The 22,403-nt window shown below is 33.9% G+C and overlaps 2 protein-coding genes across 10 annotated transcripts in view; one reads left to right on the top strand and one right to left on the bottom strand.

Annotated features, from left to right (window-relative positions):
• The window catches only part of LOC128992696 (syntaxin-binding protein 5-like), a 420,306-nt gene that overhangs the window by 26,335 nt on the left and 371,568 nt on the right, over nt 1-22,403 (bottom strand). For 4 of the 9 annotated variants that reach the window (XM_054416406.1, XM_054416408.1, XM_054416407.1 and 1 more), the window contains exons 12-16: nt 5,116-5,286; nt 4,609-4,713; nt 3,678-3,832; nt 3,016-3,202; nt 60-717 (exon numbers count right to left, since the gene is read on the bottom strand). In XM_054416406.1, coding sequence (XP_054272381.1) covers nt 60-717; nt 3,016-3,202; nt 3,678-3,832; nt 4,609-4,713; nt 5,116-5,286 — 1,276 coding nt within the window. The remainder of the gene's footprint in view (nt 1-59; nt 718-3,015; nt 3,203-3,677; nt 3,833-4,608; nt 4,714-5,115; nt 5,287-22,403) is intronic. The other 5 variants (XM_054416411.1, XM_054416413.1, XM_054416412.1 and 2 more) reach the window with 2 other exon arrangements.
• On the top strand, nt 10,183-21,082 carry LOC128992699 (uncharacterized). Its single transcript, XM_054416417.1, has 6 exons — nt 10,183-10,290; nt 14,031-14,364; nt 16,783-16,878; nt 17,031-17,248; nt 18,809-18,968; nt 20,903-21,082. Exons 2-6 carry the CDS (start codon nt 14,064-14,066, stop codon nt 21,046-21,048), a joined length of 921 nt encoding a protein of 306 aa, XP_054272392.1. The 5' UTR covers nt 10,183-10,290; nt 14,031-14,063; the 3' UTR covers nt 21,049-21,082.

The raw sequence follows: 22,403 nt of genomic DNA, 5'->3' as shown, positions 1-22,403 counted from the left end.
CAAGCACAGAACATTCCAAATAACCAGATAAAAGAAAGTGCGTAATGTTTGTGACTTACTGATCTTACGTTTGATGTTTCCGAACGCTTGGTTATTGTGGTTGGACAGTTTCATGGCCTCCTTGCGTCGCAGGTCGCGCAGGCCTTGTTGATTGCTGTACTTGATATTGGGCACAGATAACAGTCTCGTGTCACTCCTATTGGGAGTCTTCTGATCTACTGACACCCTCTTTCTGTCCTTTCTCGGGGGTCTAATCGGTTTACCCTGGTGGTCGAACAGTTGCAGTTCCGTAGGTCTCACGGCACTACCCCCCTCCACCACATCCTCGGACTCCGCCTCCTTGATGAGTACTATAGAAGGCAAGTCCTCACTCTCCGGCTCCGGACTGTTGGGGTACTCGGGGGAATTACTCCCCGAATTCTCTGCTGGGGAAACCGCATTCGAACCGGAGTAAAAAACGGAATTTCTCTTCCCTGTTTTTTCTGGAGGCGCGGAAAAAGTGTGTTTCAGTTTCATGTCTACTCGGCTCAACTGTTTTTTCAGACTGAAACCCTTCCACGAGGAACTACTTCTGCGGTCCTTGGACGGATGGTCTGCTTCGTCGAGACAGAAAGCGTCCTCCGCAGTCTCGACGTCTGTGTCCGGGTTGGGTGAGACTTGAGCCGAGTACAGCCCGGGACTGATGACCAATCTGTCCAGCTCCTCATAGTCTATGACCTTCGGAATAACAACATCTACTCATGCGGTTCACTCAGGAGGGAACAGGGTAGAAAATCAATAACAAATCAAACAGAATGTACTGCAACACACATAAGTAAATCCATGTCCTCCACAATATTGATTTGGTATAGTCTAAAAACATTTTTGTATTAAAAAAAAAAACATTTCTTGATTCTTGATATCATGTAATATAAAATTGGATCATTTTGAGTAATAAGATTTATAGCGTAATATAGCATAGGTTTGCAAAAATATTCCATAAGATATATTTTTTTCAACCAAAATATTTGGATTCAAATTGAGTTTTCTTTTTCACGGAAAAGGTTTTAAAACATCTAAGGGAAAACTATTATGTAATTTAGATTTTCCTAAATAATTGGAAAGAATGTAACTTTGTTTTAATTATTACTGAAGGAAATATACAATTTTACAGCATTGATGTTTAACTCAAGTCTGCAATCGATTAAATAACAAAAAGATTATATTAAGACGGAAAATTATTACTGACTACTGTACTGAGATACATGTGAGTTCAGTCTATACTAATTCAACTGTTCAAAAATGTTTAATGCAAGACATTTTTGAAATATTTAAATATATTTGTGATTTCTAGGCATCAAAAAATTATTGCACAGTTTTGACTACGAGCCGAAGAAAAAAATGAGGTAGGTAAACTACACAAACTACTTTAAGTACGGTACTGAAAAACATGTCTCATCAATTATTGGAATGAAATTTCATCAGAGAACAATTACAAATAATTCCTTTGAACGTTAGTAGCACTAAATTGCTAACAGCGAAGCAGCAAAATGACTCCACTATTCTACGACTAAATGTGTTAGAAGACTAGCAAAGTTAGAACAAGTGATTTTGTTTATATACTGTACAGGCAAACAAGTTTACACGTTTTGACAATATTTCAAACATTTTGTAACCAATCATCTGCCAATTCCGTTTTCTTTCTTTGTAAAACTAATAGGTAAGTGAATTTCCTGATGAAAATTCTTAGTTAAACTGCACAGTTATGATAATATTGTGAGGATTATTTCACTATGTATTACTAAATGTATTACTAAAATGATAATCAAAAACAAGGGAGAAAAATACAAAAATAAGAAAATAAGTAAAATAGCTAACTAAATTTAACCACTGAACAGAATGTGTAATGACTTTTGTGTGTGTTTGTTTTATGTAGTATATTTATATTTTGATAACTGTTGTTTTTTTTCTTGCTATTTGATCTATTAAGTCTTAAAAATATAAACTGCATCTAAAAAAATTTGTTATGTACAAATGAATGTGCGACTGCTTCAAAAGTGTTGTAACTGGTTATTAGCTTTTAATAAAACAAAAAAATTTAGACTACAAACAAAACTTTAAATAATTAAAATACTGAAATAATCTACACCAAATTTAAAAAAAATGTTACAACAATTTTGAGTTTGTGTGTTGAGTGTGTTTAATGACAAAATATTTCTTCAAGAAAGCAGGATAGGTAGAACAAAACCTTGGTAAAAATGATTAAAATACGCACTCCTAAAATTTTTTAACATATATTAAAGAGCTAAAAGAGATATACAATCTGCTGTTCCAAAAAAATACTAAAATGTCTTGTTGTTATGTTGGAAAGTTGTTGTAACATGGAAGACAACAAGCTCATGAAGTCAAGTGTATTGGGTATTCAAATTAAAAAACGACTTTATAATGGTCGAAAAACCATTTTATAGACAAAACTCAAATCAATTATAGACTAAAAATAAAGACCATAGTTGAATTGAAAATTGAACCACCAACAAAAAGTGTGCTAGTAAATTACTAATTGCTGTTATATCCACAAACTTTTGTCGCGCCAAACAGAAAGAAAAATTTATTTTACACATTACATCTTCAATGTCACATCAACTATTACAATAACAAGAACTAAAAAGGAAAACAAATAATTTTTAAAAGTTGCACAACCTGAGAGTTGCTTTATTCAATTACGTTCTTTAATAATAACGAATTGGCTACAGCTGGTCCATATAGATGATATGTAAATTTCGGTATAAGAAATTCAATGCAACTTAATAAATGTTAGTAAACTATTTGTTTAGTAAAACTTTCATAGCCAGCTTACAAGAGTGCAAACATTCAAAGTTTACCTTACAAGAAAACGGTTATAGCAAAAATAGTATTACGAATGTTCAGTCAATTCTACAAATTAAAAATCTATTTAGTGAGCTGTTAGCCTACTTTACGACTACCCTGCTTTCTTGCACTACCTTACGAAGGCTCTGAGGCTGGACGACAAGTTACCTGGTCGATGCTCGGTGATCGACACCGCTCTCCGTCGCCCTCGCACAGAGGGTTACGTTTGGGCGACCGCGGCACTCGTTGGTACGGATCCGCGTTGCCGTACAGGTCTGGTGTGCCGATGCTCAGAAGGCAACACTTTTGGACGATATCCACAACCACCAAGCCTACTTCATTGCCGTACGCCATCCTGCCAACAAACATGCCCGGAGATTAGCGAAAGATAGTATTACAATTCACTTTTGAATACTGAAGAAGATATCCCATCTGTTGTCAGGTTTAACACAACACAGTTTAAAGAGCCATTCATGGAGTGTTACAGTAATAATAGAAGGCATACAAATCACTTGAATTCTGTAAAATTTTTGGGAGAAGGTTGAAAAGCTTTAGCAGTTTCTCTTTATGGTCAGTACCAGATGGTGTATCTGTTGTGATAGCTTTGTGTTACACATTTGTGTTTCTTCTGGTTTTGCAGGATTGTGAGACAAAGCAGACTACTTTCAAGTATACAATACAACAATACAGTTTCTTCATCTTCAGTTTAGGAAAAGTATTTAGGAAAAGCAGAATTTTCCTGAATTGAATATGAATTCTGTACAACTGCTATAATAAATAATGTGGAGTATTTATAATGTGACAGATTGTGTAACAGTATGTATACTCACAGTCCGTATGAAGAATTGATACACAGGGCTGTTATGCTGCTGGGAGAGTCTCCGTTGGCAACAGGGGTGATACACACCAGGTGTGCTTGGAATCCCGGCGGCTTCTTGATAGGGCCTGGCTTGACTTTCACAGGTAGTGTGTACTCCAGGGATGACTGCAGAGACAGATAGCATGCAAGAAAATAATATGGATCCATTTCACAACATTAACTAATTTAATTTTATATAAATGTTTTGAGGAAAAACAAAGAAATTCATCAACATGGTAGACAAGTTTTTCAAACTTCTCCAGGTCTGGAATCTGATTCCATCCTGAAGAGAAATATTCTGACCTAATTTCAAATCCTAGAACCTGGGCTCTAGCCCAGAACCATTTGCATACTTCTGGCTAAACCTAGAGGATTGCCAAATTATCACTTATACAAACTCCGAACTGGTGATTAGGTATTTGAACCCCATGATGTTGGGAACCCAAGACCCACACTCTAACCACTAGACCAGCTTGCTACCAAAAGAGAAAGTACTTTAAACATAATAAGATTAGTACACATAAACACAATCAGTAGACCAATCACTTCAACCACAATCTTGTAGACTTAGACATGTCGGCGTCTATTGTGTTTGCCTACCCCCTTTTTGTAGGTACTAACTATTTTCTCCAGAAATTGATTTTTTCTCCTTGTTTTGATAACTGCACATTTGCATGATTATTTTTGATTTTACAAGTTTTTTTGGGTTAATCTTAGTGTTGTGATTAAAATACTTTTTCACGTCAGGATGAAATCAGATTTGAATCCTGAAATGCTGTGAAAACTGTTTTTTAGTAGTAATTTTTCAAATGGAATGAGAGTTTAATATTAATTCTATTTGTATGTTATGTATGCATTTAGCTCTTACCCATGTCTTTTTAAGGTTTTCTGTATTGACTCACCTTCTTATTGTCCGGGTCAGTGAGGCTAGGTTTGGGCGGGTATTCACATTCGGGTGAGACTTCGGGTTCCTCACTGACTTCGTAGACTACAGGAATCTCCAGTGTCTGCGTACAAGAACACAGCTTCAAAGATCAAAACTCCAACTACTTAAGCTAATGAGTGGAAAAAGAATATTTGAATATTGGAATATCAATAAACATTCATGGCACAAGTGAGTTCTTTAGTGTGGCGAATCACCAGAAAAATACCAGGTGAATCTATGATCTGACACTTGGGAACGATTCCTTGGGTACCTTACTTAAGTTAATCTATGAGTTAAAAGATACATCATATGACACCTTCTAATGTAATACTTGACTATTTAATGAAACAGTTATTGTCATTGTCTTACAAAAAACCATGTTTATTAAATAATTTTTTTGAATTTCAATTGATCAATTTTATGATCTGATCCACAAATCATTGACAAAATCTTTTACTGCTTATAAACTAGAAAAAACACTCACACACGTGTCGCCGACAGACTCCAGTTTGCGGAACTTGAACAGTATGACGTAGCTGCTGGCTCCGGCGATGCACAGCTTACGACTCTCGGGGCACAGCGAGATGAGTTGTATCGCAAACGGGTCCTCCTCTGCCGACCCATCCACCGACTTTGTCCGGGGCTTCTCAAACACCTTTCACAACAATCAAAATTAATTTCCTACTCCATTTTGATTATTATGATAAAATATGCATTTATCTTACCGGCCAGACCATAAGCACGAAAACTATGCCTATTTTTCTTGTGCCACTGTGCATTTTTCCCCATTCAGATAAGCCAAATAACAAAAATCCTGTTTACAGTATGGTCAACTTTAAATATTAGAGATACCAGTGAAAGTTAAAGATTTTTGAGATTTGTGATAAAAAATATATGAATTGTAAGGAATAATTCATGGCTTGCAAGATGAAGGGCATAAGTACAGGCTTACCATCCCAGTCAGCATACTTGGTAGAATTATTTATTAGAATTACGTTTATTAGATGGATACGTATATCAATCTTAGGTCAAGTCAATCCATGCTGTATAGTGTAGTGTATAAGAGACTAGAGAGACCGAGCATTGCTCGTGGTGTTTAATTTGTAGGAGACATTAAAAAATAAATTTAGGTAAACATTATGTACAATTTCCATGATACAGTCTAAAATATGTTATAAAACAAATAATAGGATATAATAACATTTTAACATGGGATTGCATTGGTCCTATTTGCACAAAATATTTGTGCACGTCCCTGTCGTCTCGAGTCATTGAAAACCATTGTAGGCCTAAATAAACTTTCATTACTGACACCGTAAGAAATTCCCAAAATAAAATTTCTGCTTTGAAAAATAGTATCATTACAGTATTGTTATTTTTTAAAGCTGAGCCCTTCTAAGACTTGGTGCTATAATAAGTTAATCTCATTTTATAGTTTATTGACCTATATTTGACATTGGGATTCCCCCACCAATTAATTTGATTGATTGGGATTGATTAATTGATTAACTAGTGTTGCTCGAATTTGAGCAATTGCAAAGTATTAGGCCTACAGAAGTTATTTCAAAACGAATAACAGTAATATTTACAATGAGTTTAAAAAAGTCAACTACAAGATTACCAGTAGGTATGCAACTCACGATGAATATAACAGTTAGATATAATCAACATTTACTGTAAATATTTTATCATATTTCATAAGCTAATATTGCTTTTTAGTGTTTTCTAGAAACATTTTCTGACTTATAGCCGCATAAGGTTGGTACCACCCTTGTCGCCAGCAGTAAGTTTACAAATTTCAGTCATTATTTAATAAAGATGTTGACCGTTGGTATATTTTATGATTATACGAGATGTAGTTTTTTCCTATTGAAAAGGATTGTATCGTTTTTAGAAAAAATATATAATTATGAACTAAAAATATCCCAAAATGTAAATTTTACTAAGATTTATCATATATTAATACTTTCAAACAATACGTGTTTCTGTGATTTTTATTGGAAGTTGCGTTAATCCTATTCAAATGTTCGAATGTTGATTATCAGCAATCATTATGGATAAGCTATTGTGTCAATTACATTGAAAACAACCAAACACAACATTATAACATCATAGTACACAATACAAATAAGGGAATAATGTAGCATAGCTTAAGTAACTAGAGCGGCTGTAGGCTCTCAAAATAGAAATTTTGGTTGGTGTTGGTAACGATTTAGACTGTGCTGATTGCTAAAACATTTATCATTAGTAACTAGACTACCCATGCTGCCCTGCAGCTTTAAAATAAATACAATATCCGATAAATAATTAAATTTATGATTTTTGATTGAGTAATACAGTATCTTTAGCTTAACTGATTCAAACGATCGATAGCTCAAATTAAAGCCTATAATTTGCTGATTATTTTGAGTCTATAGGACCCGTGCTGCTCTTCAGCGTTTAAAGAAATATAATATCCGAGAAGTAATCAAATTTATGAGAAAAAAACATATAGAAAAACATTACCAATACTCATGGAGCTATTAATATTTTATCATATAACAACCTTATGAAAAATAATTTTTATGCTGGTTTTTCACCTTGCGTTTGCTTGAAACTCGTACGATTTGAATAAATAATAGCTTAGATGATAGCCAGTATTTCACTGAAGGTTCTTAGACTAAAATATATAGGAAAATAACATTATAACTGGTGAAGGTACATCTTAAATTGAAGTAAGAATTAGAAAATAAATCAAATTATGTGTTTTGGTCGAGTAATACAGTAGGTAAATATTTACCGATGCTTCATGAGAAAACTTAGCGTCCTTCAATTTGAGACTTTAATCATAAAAATCGGTCGGGTAGAAGAGCCAAACGTAGTCGGAAAAGAAAAAACAATTTTTTAAATATATAAGACTAGCAGAGGACCCGTCATTGTACGTCCTGGGTTGATGTATGTTTAAGGTGCTTTTTGAAATCTGACATGAAAAAGAGTAAAATAAGATTAAATTCCAGTAATAACCTATCAAAAACTTTTACTAATTACATAAAAAACATTTTCAAACAATAAAACAAATAAAAAACTCAAAGCTTTTACTTACTTAAAATCAAACATAGACAAACAATAATTTACAACATCTGGTTAATATTACGGTTTGAAACATGTGATCTTGTTTCTAAAAAAAAAACATTGCTCACTAAGCATTGATTATAAAAATATCTTGAGGAGTATATGTTTAATCTACGATCGAACAATACCAGATGAGTCATAAAAGATTATGATAATCTAACCTAACCTTATCGCCGCAGCGCGCTGTATTTGTGTGGCCTCCGTATAATATGAAAGTAACTTACCTTTTTCTTTTAAACCTCATAATAATTCTGTACTAGTTAACCGCCCGTGCTCCGCCACGGGAATATTGTCAGCAATAAAAGAAATAATAATTAACAAATACTGTTTATCTTTGTATTTTATTTAGGGGTTGTTTAATTTTTTACATGAAATAGAACTGATAGTTTATCTGTATAAACTATTTTATGTTAATCAAACCGATAGGCTATATTATTTTAACCAAATGAATGTTTTATATTAATTCGAGTTTCATTTGAAAAATAAATAGTAGGCCTATACGAACTGGGCGATGCTGATAACCTAATAAGCAGCTATTTATGCTATTTAGATAATTTGCTCAAGTATATTCCTATATTCGTGGTTTTTTTTAATTACATTTGTTGTATAGAATAAAGATAGTCACATAGCCTACATGTAAATCACGCATCAGCAGTTGGTCGCATTTTACGAATCTTTACCCATACTGTGAGTAAAAGCTGTGTTTACGTCGTATATATAAAGTTGGGCATACTTTGTTCAATGTTAGAGGGTATTAACGGTCCAATTCGATGGAAAAGGAGTCGTGGATTTTAAAACTATGTAGACTACCACTACCAGAAAGATGTTGATTCAAGTGAGACTTAGAACTGGCCATTTCAAATGCAGATTTTTATTATATTTTACTCAAATAGTTTTTTGTCTCTTTTGACCCTCAATACTTTTTTTTATAGTCGCTGTTGATAAGATATTCCATAAACTTAAAATGTTGATAAGGAGTTCATTTTACCTTCCCCTTGTGACAACATAAGTAAAAAATATTTGTGTCCCAGTTAGTCTGTTCTGACTCAAAATTCATAGATTTGCAGTACTGACAAATCCAATCTAACGAACCCAATTCAAAAAAATTGGAATTTTTTAGAAGGGACTTCCAGAGCACATTGAACACCATCACTGCTCTTTACCTTTTTAGTTCGATGGTTCTCTACGTGTTTTTTCGTTCTGTATGTTTCTTTACCCCTGGTTAATGATTACCTTTTCTTTTTCTTTTTGTACTTTTCATATCCTGGGGTTAATGATAAAGTTTTCTAACGCTGTAATGACCCGAGTCAACATTGCCATCAATTTTATGTACAACTTGCAAGATTATTCTGGTGGCCGTAGAGAATAAATTATATTGATCAAAACAATAAGTTTCCGTTCCCTACTATGGGTATTATTTCACATTCCATACTCAAACTTAAACTCAATTACCACTTTCCTTCAGATCACTTTGCAGGAAAACTAAAACATTTCAAAAATTAGTTAACAAATACACTTTCCTTGATCAAAATTGTGTGTTTATAAACAGAAACTCCAAGTTTAATAATTGCATACTGAAAGTGAGGTTATAAAAATAATAACAAATGTCTGACAAACATTAAACAGCTGACGAATAATTTATAAACTGTGTATTATATTCTTCAATAAGAATTGTATTGACTCGACCTTTAAAGGGCTGTAAGTCGTAGCCCTTAGAAAAAACGTAAATTCTAAGGAAGTTCGGCAAATCTACACACTATCCCCTTTAATTTGAGACATAAATCTTGTAGATCGGTCCAGTAATTACTGAGAAAACAGTGTTACAACTGTGTATTAAATATATAGATATGTAGACAATAAGTCAACTTTAAGTATATGGTACGTCAACATTGACGTCAAATATACGTCAATATTTATGTTTGAGATTGACCATTAGTTTGTATGACAATACAGTATATCCCAATATCAGAAACAAAATTTGACAAAGTCAGTAGTCAGTGTTGAGGATAGAGTAGGCTCAAACTATTCGAGACAGTTTTTCTTAGAATAACGGTACATAGGCAGACCTTGAAACCAAACAAAAGCTCGTCGTCACCGAGTTGAGCTAGAATTTGGACAGCGGAACAAAATAATGCAAGTGGGGCAGGTGGCGGCCATTTTGAACGCAGGTCAAACAAAACAAAAACAAAACTCGTTCTCCCCTCCCTCTTCCTTACAGAACCCAGTCTTTCTTTTCTTCTATCTCTTTCTTTTTTTGTTGTTTCACTTACGGTACGGTTCTATCCTATCTCCATCTCCCTCCAACCAACACCAACAGTCCAACGATATACCTCCCGTCCAGCCGAGGTGAACTCACTCCACTGAACTCAACTCAGTTGTAAGTTACCGGTTGTTGTCCATTGTGTTTACATCACAGTTTTTTTACAGCCGACCTAATCAGTTTTTTAATAAATAATCATATTGTTAAGTTTAGTTTATTTTTGTGTAATTTGTTGTGATCTATTAAATTGATTCTACTACTGTAGGCCTACTTCAGTATTGATCCAAGGTAAGTGTATGGGTTATTCTGTTCGTTTTTTAGTGCTGATTCCAAAAATGATACCATTGACTTTAGATATAAAGTCAATGATGATACTAATTATAGTAATTTTTTTCGGAAAAGCTCCGTTTACCGGAAAAACTGAAAAAAACGGAAAACATATTTTTTGCCCAAAATACATGTTGTGGGTACTCAAATTGTGCGGAATTTCATCCTGAAAAAGAATATGTAATTTTTATTACGATCGGATCGCTATTAAGTCCCCGGAAAAGCGGGCCAAATATGAATAACAAAGGTGTGAGTAGGCTATTCATTAGCAGGCCAGCTGATTACGCTACGACAACCTTAAGTTAGGTTAGGTTATGTTAAGTTAGGTTGTGTTAGTTTAACTTACTTACAATACTCATGTAGGCTAATTGATAAATTAACCTAACCTAATCTATCCTAACTGAACCCAAACCAACCTAACTTAACTTAACCTAACCTATCCCAACCAACCCTAACCTAAAATAAAGCCCGCTTTCCACAACGACTTAAAGTCACCCGCAAGTCTTCCACAACGGCTTAGAGTCTCCCGCTATGGACGAGTATATGACTAGCCAACGGCCCGCTTTTCCGGGGATATTTTACTAATAGCGGTCCGATCGTAATAAAAATTACATCTCTTTCAGGGTGAAATTCCGCACAATTTGAGTAGCCTACCCACAACATGTATTTTGGGCAAAAAAGTATTTTTTCAGTTTCCTCCGCTTTTCTGGAAAATGGAGCTTTTCCGCAAAAAATGACTAAGTTATTATTTTTTGAATCAGCGCTAAAAAAAGAACAGATTAAAACAAAATTAATTTTTAGAGCATTGACTGGAGGTCGACGTCGACATAATTACCCAAATGAATGTTAAGTTAATGATTTGGAAAGACAACTTCTTTTCCGGTGCCCCCTACCTGAGTTATGTAATTACCATAACCACCACAGCGTGCCGCGCTGAGTAAGGGTGGCTTTCGGATAATACCAAAGTACCAAATCGCCATTTTTACAATCAAGGTAATTAACATGTCGACCTCCAGTCAACGCTGAAAATTTTTTAAATTTTTTAATAGGTTCGTTATTAGCGCTGATTCGAAAAATGATAGTAATTTTTTGCGGAAAGCACCGTTTTCCCGGAAAAGCGGAAAACACTTTTTAGCCCAAAATCCATGTTGTGGGTACTCAAATTGTGCGGAATTTCACCCTGAAAGAGAATATGTAATTTTTATTACAATCTGACCGCTATTAAGTAAAATATATCCGGAAATTCAATGCTGGCTACTGATATACCTACTCATATTTACTCAAACTTACTCAAATTATGTGGAATTTCACGACAAATTCAATGGTATGTTTCTCATTAAGTTATGATCGGACAATTAATAACCGAAAAAAACCCGCAAAATTTTAGGTTAGGTTAGGTTCCCCTAGTTTATTTTAGGTTAGGTTTTAGTTAACCTAATAACAACCTAACTTAAACTAACCTAACCCAACCACAAAATGTTAGGTTAGGTAAGGTTGGGTTCTAGGTTAGTTTAGTTTAATTTAGGTAAGGTTAGGTTAAATAATTATGAAAACCTAACCTAATCTAGCCCTACGCTTTGTTAGGTAAGGTTAAGTTAGTATAGTTTAGTTGTTAATTATCCTAATAACCTAATGTAATCTAGCCTTACCTAACCTAACCAAACCACAAAATTTTAGGTTAGTTTAGGTTAGGTTACGTTAAATTATTATGTTAACTAAAACCTAACCTAGCCAAACGCTTGGTAAGGTTAGTTTAGGTTATTTGGTTAACTTAAACCTAACCTAAACTGAACTAACCTTGCAAAATCTAACATTTTGCAGGGTTATTGGGGTTAGGATCGTAATGGAAAATACAACGTTTAATTCATCATGAAATTCCGCACAATTTGGGTACTCACAACATGACTTTTGGGCAAAAAAGTGTTTTCCGTTTTCAGCGTTACAAACAGTTGGCGGGTTTTTGAGATTAGATCTTGAATCATAATGAAAGATACACCATTGAATTTGTCATGGAATTACTCAGAAAAAAATTAAAACGTTGACCTTTGACCTCCATAATTACCGTTATTACCAAAAAGATCTTTGGCTAATTTCAAACAAGAATGGTCCTCTTTGAGATCTTGTTAATATGTGACGTGGTTATTTACAAAAGCTTAAAAATGGTAATTTTTCTACCATTTGTAACCTTTAAAAGTACCACGGGGCATCCATCTTAAATTTACGGTTTTTGTATCTGTAAAGTTTAGGTTAATTGACTCCCATTTTTCATTCAGTTGTCCAATTTAATTCGGGTTTGTGGTATCCCGCTAATAAAGTCTTCCAATTTGAAATTTGTGGCTATGCTTACAATTATAACTTTCTTCTGACTAACTTAAGTGTAGGCTATTTAAGTTATTCCCATAATAGACCCTTGAAACAAAGTTCAAACATTTAGTTAGCATGGTAGGTATTAAGTTTTATCACAGTAGCTTTAATGTCTCTTGACCGAGCCTCAAACAATCGCTGCTCGTATAATCCGCGTTTGTCTTGGCAAAATGTAGAGGTTGGTTTATTCTCCCTTAATTTGAAACCAAAATATAAATCTAAAGGGTTTTATTCCCATCCTCATCATAGTATTTTGAACGACGGGTACTCTGCTAGTTCAATAATAATCCAATTCCATTTTAAAGAATGCAGAAGAACTCTGTGTAAAAAGCATTAGGTCTAAGCAATAGCCCACAAAGTTGAATTCTCATTATGTCAATTATAATTTTTAACAGTAGCATTCATTAGCATTAAAACACAAACGTTAGATTTTACTTCTAGATGATCCTGCGTTTAATTAAGTATTGGTCTAGTTTGAAAAATATTTGTTTGGTTTACCCAGGTCTATTTCAATTGTTTACCCAACCCCCTATGTTAAACTTCCCTATCCCAAGCGTTAGGGATACTTTACTTCACGAGCGAAGTAAAGTTTCAAAAACTCACTAGTGAAGTAATGAAACCCATTTATATAACATTAAGTGCTCAACTTATAAAAATATACCTCTATGGATCCAACGACCAATGCTAGAAATCAGCTGTGCGCTTGAATTTTATTGTTAGGTATGCTTTAAAGAATTTTCTCAACCTAACTTTTGTTTGTAAAAGAACATTACTGTTAGAAGATGAGTGAAATGGATAATGAAAAATATTGTACGTAACCCTCTGTATTGTCCGGTCAGGTAAAATCTTGTACGTTACACGCTACGCAAGAGCGTGTTTACACCTGCGTGATGTAAAAAACGCTCTTACTACACTTGTAAGGTAAATAGCTATTAACATTGACTGTATTAATAGTCAAAGCTATTAAATTACGTAATTATATGTTTCACAAGTAATAAGATTTTCCTACATTTGGTTGGTGTCCTCAGTTGTGGAGTATAATGTAGGTTTCCTTTATATTTATTTGCTTTTGAAGTAGCTTAGAGTAAACAGGTGGGTTAAGGTAGTTCCAGTAATTAGTTGTTGCGTATTTAATTGAATGTAAATTAATGGCTGTGTAAGTATTGTAAATATAGAAGTTTGTTTAAACAAGGTCAAATACAGGAATAAGGTTGTTATGCTGTTGAGTCAGGTCGACATTCATTATTGTAGTTCAATTCAAAATTCATTTTTTTCTAAATGTAGCTTATTCAGCTTAAATTTATAAGATTTAGAGTTAATATTTAAATTTGTTTCAGATAAAATTTTATTTAACTCAATTTTTGGGAAAGATGTCAATAAGAAGTTGTATTCCATCAGATAGTCTGAGTAAAAGACAGAAGAACAGAAAGATTGCTTCAAGAATTTTGCTAAGCCGTTACCTTTTATCTGAACGTAGTAATGATCTTCAAAACCCATGCACCTCTGAAGAAACTGATTCCACTCTAGCTCCTCCATTAGTGAATAATTTTGATGAAGACAATGACACATTTGAGTGTGATCGTGAATATTTGCACACCAGCAGTTCTTCAAGTAATACTAGTCAAGTAAAAACTCCCACTTGCCATAATTATGTGCAAGATAGAATCGAAGGCAAGTATTATTGGTTATTTAATAGTAATTCATTATTTACATTCATTATTGTTACGTGTAAAGAAATGAGTAGCCTATCATCAATAAAAATTACTTCTATCAAGTTCAATCTGATCTATCTATCTATCTATATATATAAAATCCAATGTATGTTTGTTTGTATGTTTGTCCTTTATGGACTCCAAAACCACTCAACAGATTGTAATGAAACTTTCAGGCATTATTAAGCATTATTCAAGGATGGTTTGTGTGAAGTTTGGTGCAGATCCGTCAAAAGGGCTCCGCCCCAGTGGCTCTGGAGTTTCCCATGTTAACCTTATGAGTACTCATATTTAAATGGAATTAAAGAATCTTAACAGCTGGTTCAACTAAACTATCTGATTCTGTGATGTTCAATAGCATTAAAAAGTTAATAGGTTTACCAACAGGGTGCAGCACTATATTTTTTGCTAACAGCTAATTTGCAACCAAAAGGTGAGTGAGCGTAGCGAACGAACTTCAACCTGGAGGCGAGTTAGCGTAGCGAACGAGCTAACCTGAAGGCAAGTGAGCGCAGCGAACGAGCTCCAACCTAAAGGTGAGTGAGCGTAGCGAACGAACTTCAACCAGGACGTTATTGAGCCATGCGAACGAGCTCATCTTGGAAATGAACGAGCATGTGACATAAAACCACAATAGGACAGGACGACGTCTGTCGGGCCAGCTAGTCATTAAATAAAAATAACCATTTAATAGAAACTTAAATCGTGCATCAAATTGTACAGGAATAATTAATTACCTGTCTTCAAAAATTCCTTACGTTTGAGCAAATTCGTAAAAAAATGAGAAGTAAAATCTGTCTTGCCCGCCTAACAATGAAGCTACTATTTAAGTATAAATAACATGATATGAAATACCCCCGCCGCAGCAAACCTGCTGACTAAGCAAATTTCCATTTGTCTGAATAGATTTTCAATTAAATCTATTTAAATAACATTACGTTTAATGAGTACCTAGCTTTGCTGCTACAAGGAAAGTAATAAAGTGTATTTTTAAGTAAAATATTAATAGCTTAGTATAAAATAAATAAATTTGCCAAGTTTGATCAAAATATATCCATAAACAAGCAAATTACAACATTTGACAATATTCTCCATAAGAATAACATAGGAATTGTAAATTAAAAATTTTTTGAATTTACTCCATTACCAATTACCGTACAAAAACACTTTGATGTACTAAATTATTTGTTTTGTAAGCTCTTAAAAAGGTTTAGAGAGAAATTGGGAAATTTTGTGTTTTGAGGGTCAAAAATTAGAAAAACCATTTTTTACTCAAATAAAGCCATCGTAAAACCCCGTTCCCATGGTCCGATCATGCTGGTTCGCGAACTCATTCAAGTTCATCCCGCCTTACACCTTTAAACCAAATTTCATCAAAATCGGACAAAAATTACTCAAGTTATCGCATTCATGGACGTGTATATCTTATCTTACTAATATTATAAATGTGAAAGTTTGTGTGTTTATTTGTTTGTTTGTTTGTTTGAAGTTCAATCACGCACTAACTACTGGACAGATTGGGCTGAAATTTGGCATGATGATAGCTCACATTCCCGATTAACATATAGGCATATATTCTTATCTCAACAATCCTTTCGGGCTCCGCCCCAGTGGCTCTGTAGTTCCTCATGTTAACCTTATGAGTATTCATATTTAAAGGGAATTAAAGAATTTAGTCAGCTGTTTCAACTAAAAAGCTGGTTCTATGATGTGCAAAAGCATTAAAAAGTAACAAGATTTACCAACAGGGTGCAGCACTATTGTTTTTATTTTGCATTTACGAAAACAGCTAATTTGAACCAAGCAGCAACAAAAAACTGTGATACGCAATGAGAACTGTCAAAGTAGGATTGTTTACAGCTATGTTTATATTCTTAATTTCATGAATAATTTGTGATCTTTTGCTAATGTTTTATAATTTATTTTTCTCTATTGTTTAGGTGAAATGGTATAACATTATGGCTATGGTAGATGTGTAATACTAATAGTATATCGTAAATTTAAAGAAGCAAATTTTATCAAACAGTATCCTTCCCCATAGCAAACGCAAAGCTTAAGTATAACTGCAATACACATTTTATACTTATATGCCAACCCCGTACGAAGGACGGGTACTCTGCTAGTATATATATATAAATCTATATATATATATATACATACATAAAAATTTGAACGGACGGTGTTTTTGGCCTCTGGGGACATCAAAATGAAAAAGTAAATTCGGTCCCGGGCCTAGATCTTACCGTGCCACCTACGGTAATAGCTACTTCCCTATAGGGAAATTCGCTAAAAAAAGGAAGAATAATTTGTAAACAGTGATAGCAGAGCTTTGCAAGTTCATAATTAACAAGGATCATAAAATATGCTGTGGTTTTAGGTAGTTCGCTCTATGTAGCAAAGACACCGTCAACATCTCACAATACCTGTGGAGGAATGGAGTGTAGGCAACAGCAACAGATGAAGAAAATGGAAGGTAAAAATTTATCATGCGTTCATCATTAATTACAATAGCTATAATAATTTGGCCTAATATACGCATATGACACATTTTTCTCACAAAATTAAAGAGGATTCAAATTTTAAGTTGTACAAATTTTGTTAATGTTTGTGCTAACTATGTTCCAGAACAAATAGAGAGCATGGAAAGAACGGTGCAGCTGATGCTGAAGGAGATGAAGGAGGTGAGGGATTTAGTATCACAGTTTGCCAAGGCTCCTCAATCCATGACTGCGATCGACAATCCATTACAGTTGGAGTTTGGTAGAAAATTTCCTATTAACACACTAGAAGACTTCATCGAGCTAGATGAGTCATTGAAAGATGACGAGACAAAAAATTTGATGGTGAGTTAAATTCACTTTCATAAACAGATGTGATGGAGTTATATCACTGTGAAGAAAGTTTTGTCCGATTGGTTAGTGAAAAACCCTATGTACAATGCCGAAGAGTTCTTGGAGAACACTTTTAACGATTCAATGTCACCATTCTGTGATCAGATCTAAGCCTGTTTATCTGTTCAATTTTAATTTGGCTAAGATATTTTAAATGTGACTTTGCCCATTGCATGTATATGTTTAGCAGCAATAAACGATTCTGATTCTGAAGTTATATCACTTAATCAAAAGTGCTACTGGCTGAGGTAAAACCTGTTAATAAGTAAAAATACATTTTTAGCTGCCTATGATGTGTAAATTGGACATAATGTTCTAAAAAGTGGGTTTGGTGGACTAAAAAAAATATTATTACCTATTTGTTTATTTTTTTAATTCAGGTAACTTTTATCACTTTAAGGATTATCGTAGATTAAAGAATAGATAGTGTCTACTCCTTCAATCTATAGGATATTTTTAATACACACGCACATGTTAGTGTTATTGTGTAGGACTGGGACGGTGGGATCGTCCTGTAATCTAGCTACTAGGAGGTTACAAATTGTGGATATTTATAGTCAATCACTGTGGATGCGACACTCCCTGGTGTGGATTAATGTCCGCACTAGTGAGTACTATGACTATTCACAGTACTATGACTTTTCACAGTACTATCCTGATGATTAGACTAATTCGTTTACCAAGGCAAGAATGTGTTTCGGATTCCACTATAAACCGTGTCCATAGGTCCCTGCCATTAGCTGTTTGGGCTATTAATTAACAGCTGTGTCTAAGGAATGTGCCGGCCTTAGTCACTAACAAGACTAAAAGATCGCGCCACTCATCCTTCATTCATAAGGGTTAAAATACGCACATAGTGATAATTTGGAGGTTATTCATAAATTCCTGGATATTTATCGAAAATGGATACTTGCTCTGGTAAAACCCTTGCTACTTTGTTTATGTTCTGTCCATGGTTGAATTTATCCTGCCGTACATCATATTATTTCACTAATTCTTATTTTGATGAATTAGTACTTTTTATGATTTACATTTTACATTTTTATGATGTTATGGACTAATGATAAGCTGTTTATTGGAGATTTCATTAATGAGTAGCTAACATCAAATCAAATCAAATCAAAAGATCTTTATTCATATTTGTAAATACATGTTTACATGAATAGTGTCAAACAATTAACATAAAAATAATTACATGAATAGGTAGGCTACAATCAAAATTATTAGTAGGACAGTATTGATCACACTACTCCAGGTTGCAATGGTTGGTCTGAATTTTAAGATCTATTATCTGTTCTAAACTTAAAAAAGTCATCAAATGAATAAAGTGCCCTCTGTATCAAAAATTCTTTCAATTTCACTTTGAAACCTCTATCATCCTGCATGCTTCTTATGTGATCTGGTATGTGATTTAGGAATCTGATACCGTTGTATGAAGTTTTTCTTTTGAACAATTCTAATTTATGATTTGGTAATACTACTTTATTTTTATTCCTACTAACATTTTTTCAGAGCGAATTCTGTACAAGAGTCGGTGGTAGCTCTGTTGAGGACTCTGTGAGAAGGATATTGGTGAGAACGATAACCAATGAGGTTGCCATTAGCTTCAGCTGGGAAGGAAGAAAAGGGAAGAGGCCATTAAGCAACCTTGCAATTATAAAAGTTTTGCAAAGTAAGTTTGTTCACGTTATGTATATAATGATTTTACAGGCTGATATCTGGATTAATTATATTTTCATATCCTTCTATCCAACATAGCTATATGTTTCAATTATACAAACGTAGGTAAGCAATGGATAGGAATTTAAATAAATTACATGTTTAAACATTACAAGATTTCAGTTAGTATACTTCACCGAGGTTCGTGCTTAACAAACCGCTAATGTCTCAAAAACTAGAAATATATAACACATATTGAAATCATGCCGTGTTTGTTTAAAAATTGATTGATTGACTTAAATTACGCATTTTTAGTAATATAACAGTTTCTACGCAAAAGTTGTAAGTATAAAACTAGTTACAAAACAATATTTTTTGGCCAGATTTGGAATCGCTTGATCAGCCCCAAGATAATCGAGGTTCTAATATTTACAAGAAAATCACAATTGTGTTCGGTTTTGTAAAGAATTGGCGTTGGTACAACTTTATATTATGTGGATAGGGTAATAAATTAGAAGTCTACGGTAATTTTAAGCTCTGCAAGTTGATCCTGGTTTCCTGTTCGAGTTTTGCTTCACCAAAACAAACTGTCTACTCTGAGTCTCAGTCTGAGACTTGAATTACGAGTCTTAACAATATTTGCTCTAAAGAAAAACAAATGCATGAACAACGTAGAACTTTGTTTTCATTTACGACAAAAATTAAGTGTATTTTTACTTATTAATAAAAGGTCGACTCGAACTTTGAGTTTTTTTCAAAATGCCTCTAGTTGAGCCGAATAATGGAAAGCTCAACCAAAAAGCACGAAGGTTCTCGACTTTACACCCCTATTTTTTAGAGGGAAAATGGGTAAAACCAATTTTTATCCCTTTCTCCCTTTCATACAGTCCGATCATGCTGGCTGGCGAACTTTTTTGATTACATGTAGGTATACAGGTTTATACCAAATTTAATCAAAATTTGATCATTTTTGCTGGATTTATCATGCTAACAGACACATATTATATTCCCTAATAGATACAAATTCAATTATTTTTAGTCTGGCTGTACCATGGCACAAACCATTAGCTAAATGTGTTTAATAGGAAGTTAAAGACTTACAATTTAACGTGACTTTTTAATAAATTTAATAACTGTTGCAATTACCTGCTGTCAAGGGATCCTTGTAACCTTGAAAAACAACCAATTTTGATGATCCACATGGGATCATCTCTAGGCGGACATCGTCATCTTCATTTCGTTTTTGCAAACACATAGATTTTTTAAAAACATTGAAACATAATAGTTTTACAAAAATCTTAAACACAAAGCGCATAAAAATGACCAATAACTATTACCAATCAGTTAGCCGGAGGGCGACACGTAAAGCAGCAGTTTAATTTTTTCGATTATACTTTTTCTTTTTTTCACTCGCAACTTAAGCCACCTTTCTTTCTTTTTTTTTTTTTTTTGGTAAACTCATACTCTGTGGGACATAGGCTAGGCCTATTCTAACCCATTGTTTGTTTCAGGTTCTCACGTTTAACCCTGAAGGTAAGCAGGGTGAAACTACTTAGATTATTTAGCTTGTATAAGTTTGTAGTTAAGTGGTTAGTACCCACAGAGTCACGTCAAAATTATCGGTTCCCCACAAACTCCTCTGACTAGGGCGGTGACTATAAGGGTGGTGTCTAGGGACACTTTAGTTGTTCGGAGCTCTGATTAACCGAGACTATCAACACTGAGGCTACCCTATTCACTATCGACTCCTGGAGAATCCCAACAACCCGACTCGTGCGATTCCTGGGACTTTGTCAATTGTTAAGGTGGCGGAATTTCCTGCGTTACCTTACGAGTTTTCACCAGCAGGAAATTTGTATAACAATTATTAACTGTATAGCTAAATGTTTTTAAGATAAGGTTTATATAAACAACAATTGGTTTATATAAACAACACACTTTTTTCAGAAGTTGTAGCGGCATCGCATCCTCACACCTTCACAATCAAAACTTTTGAAGGAAGGGTGAAGGAATGGTTCAGACAAGCTGGAACAAGGATATTCAACAAAAATAAGCGGGAACTATTGCAGAATTGCAGTGAAAAAAACCTGTAATTTATTATAATAAATGTGTATATTATCAACTTTATTACTTGTTGTTTATCTAGTGTTGTCCTTTAGTACCTGTCATTTTTAAGTTTATAATAAATGAAGTATTTTTGATAAAGGTTATGTTTACTACTCTGTTATTCACATTAGTTTTATTATTTGATAACTACCATTTAATATATGTGTGAGTTACAGATTTTTCTTTTACAATACACGGGTTATATCAATCAATCAATCAATTATTTAAGATGGGGACCCCACTATGTGCGTATTTAACCCAAATATGAGTGTAGGATGATCCACAATTTGTGACCTCCTAGTAGCTGGATTACAGGACGACACCACCGACCCAGTCTTATTTTATTATTATCCCACAGTCCATAATTTTTCCTTAATACCCGACAGCAATTTTATGAATTTTGAAGGTTTTTTGATGTCATGTTAATGTATACATAGATTTAAAATTGAAGTATCTTTTGCGCAAATGAACCTATACGTTGATGTACAGTTTAGGTAAATGTTGATCTAATATTGAAGTATAGATTACGTAAACGAACGTATACATTACTCTAATTTTGACGAATAGTTTACATAAACGAATATATATGTTGACCTATTGACTTATTGTTTATGTAAACAAACGTCTACGTTGACCAAAGATTTACGTATATCCACACACTGGAATGGGACGTCTATACGTTCTATTTACGTATTGTATATTAAGTGTATACACACTCTCAGTGTTGACCTTAGCTGGATTCTAATAATACGTATTATTTACTAAGTTGTGCTTACTGGGATATGTACTTGAGCCCCTTCATCTTTTAAGCATTGAAATGTACATAGAGAAAATTTAAAAGATGGGGGGAAAAAATGTAGTAACGTTAATTTTAATTCTGCCGGAACCTATCAAAACTTTGTTCCACTAACTTGTGAGCACATGTATATTCTTTTTACATCTTCTGTTTTAAACCATGATTCATCAAATGTACAAACTAGCTGAGTTATATGTATACACACAGCTACAATGATCACTCATCATTAGTTGACATTCAAATCACTCCTGAAGTTACAGAAGTTCCAAACTGTGTCAAACTGCTATAATTCATCATCAAACGATGAACATGATTCTTTTATGATGAACCAATTTGCCAGTGCATTCCCAACATTCTCTTTTTTATTTACAAGCCAATTGCATTTAACATTTTTATCTGAACATTTTAACGTTTTTACCTACTTGACCTTGACACAAATTAGTCACTGTTACAATATACAGGGTGGCTGAAAAGTAACTTGCACCCCCCCCCCCCCTTAACTTTTCAACCATTTGAGTATTTTAAATCGGTTTGCGGCAACCTTCT

The sequence above is a fragment of the Macrosteles quadrilineatus genome, unplaced genomic scaffold, assembly GCF_028750875.1.
Source record: "Macrosteles quadrilineatus isolate MER2022 unplaced genomic scaffold, UCM_ALF_1.0 Scaffold_4__1_contigs__length_99947679, whole genome shotgun sequence".
Taxonomy (NCBI): Eukaryota; Metazoa; Arthropoda; class Insecta; order Hemiptera; family Cicadellidae; genus Macrosteles; species Macrosteles quadrilineatus.
The sequence above is the reverse complement of the archived record's forward strand: the minus strand, read 5'-3'. Positions and strand labels throughout refer to the sequence as shown.

What these genes read in the sequence shown, in the direction of transcription:
- LOC128992699 (XM_054416417.1), top strand. Translation starts at nt 14,064, where the DNA reads ATGTCAATAAGAAGTTGTATTCCATCAGATAGTCTGAGTAAAAGACAG. An exon ending in TGTGCAAGATAGAATCGAAG is followed by an intron (nt 14,365 to 16,782) that starts GCAAGTATTATT and finishes CTGTGGTTTTAG; the next exon opens with GTAGTTCGCTCTATGTAGCA. An exon ending in ACAGATGAAGAAAATGGAAG is followed by an intron (nt 16,879 to 17,030) that starts GTAAAAATTTAT and finishes ACTATGTTCCAG; the next exon opens with AACAAATAGAGAGCATGGAA.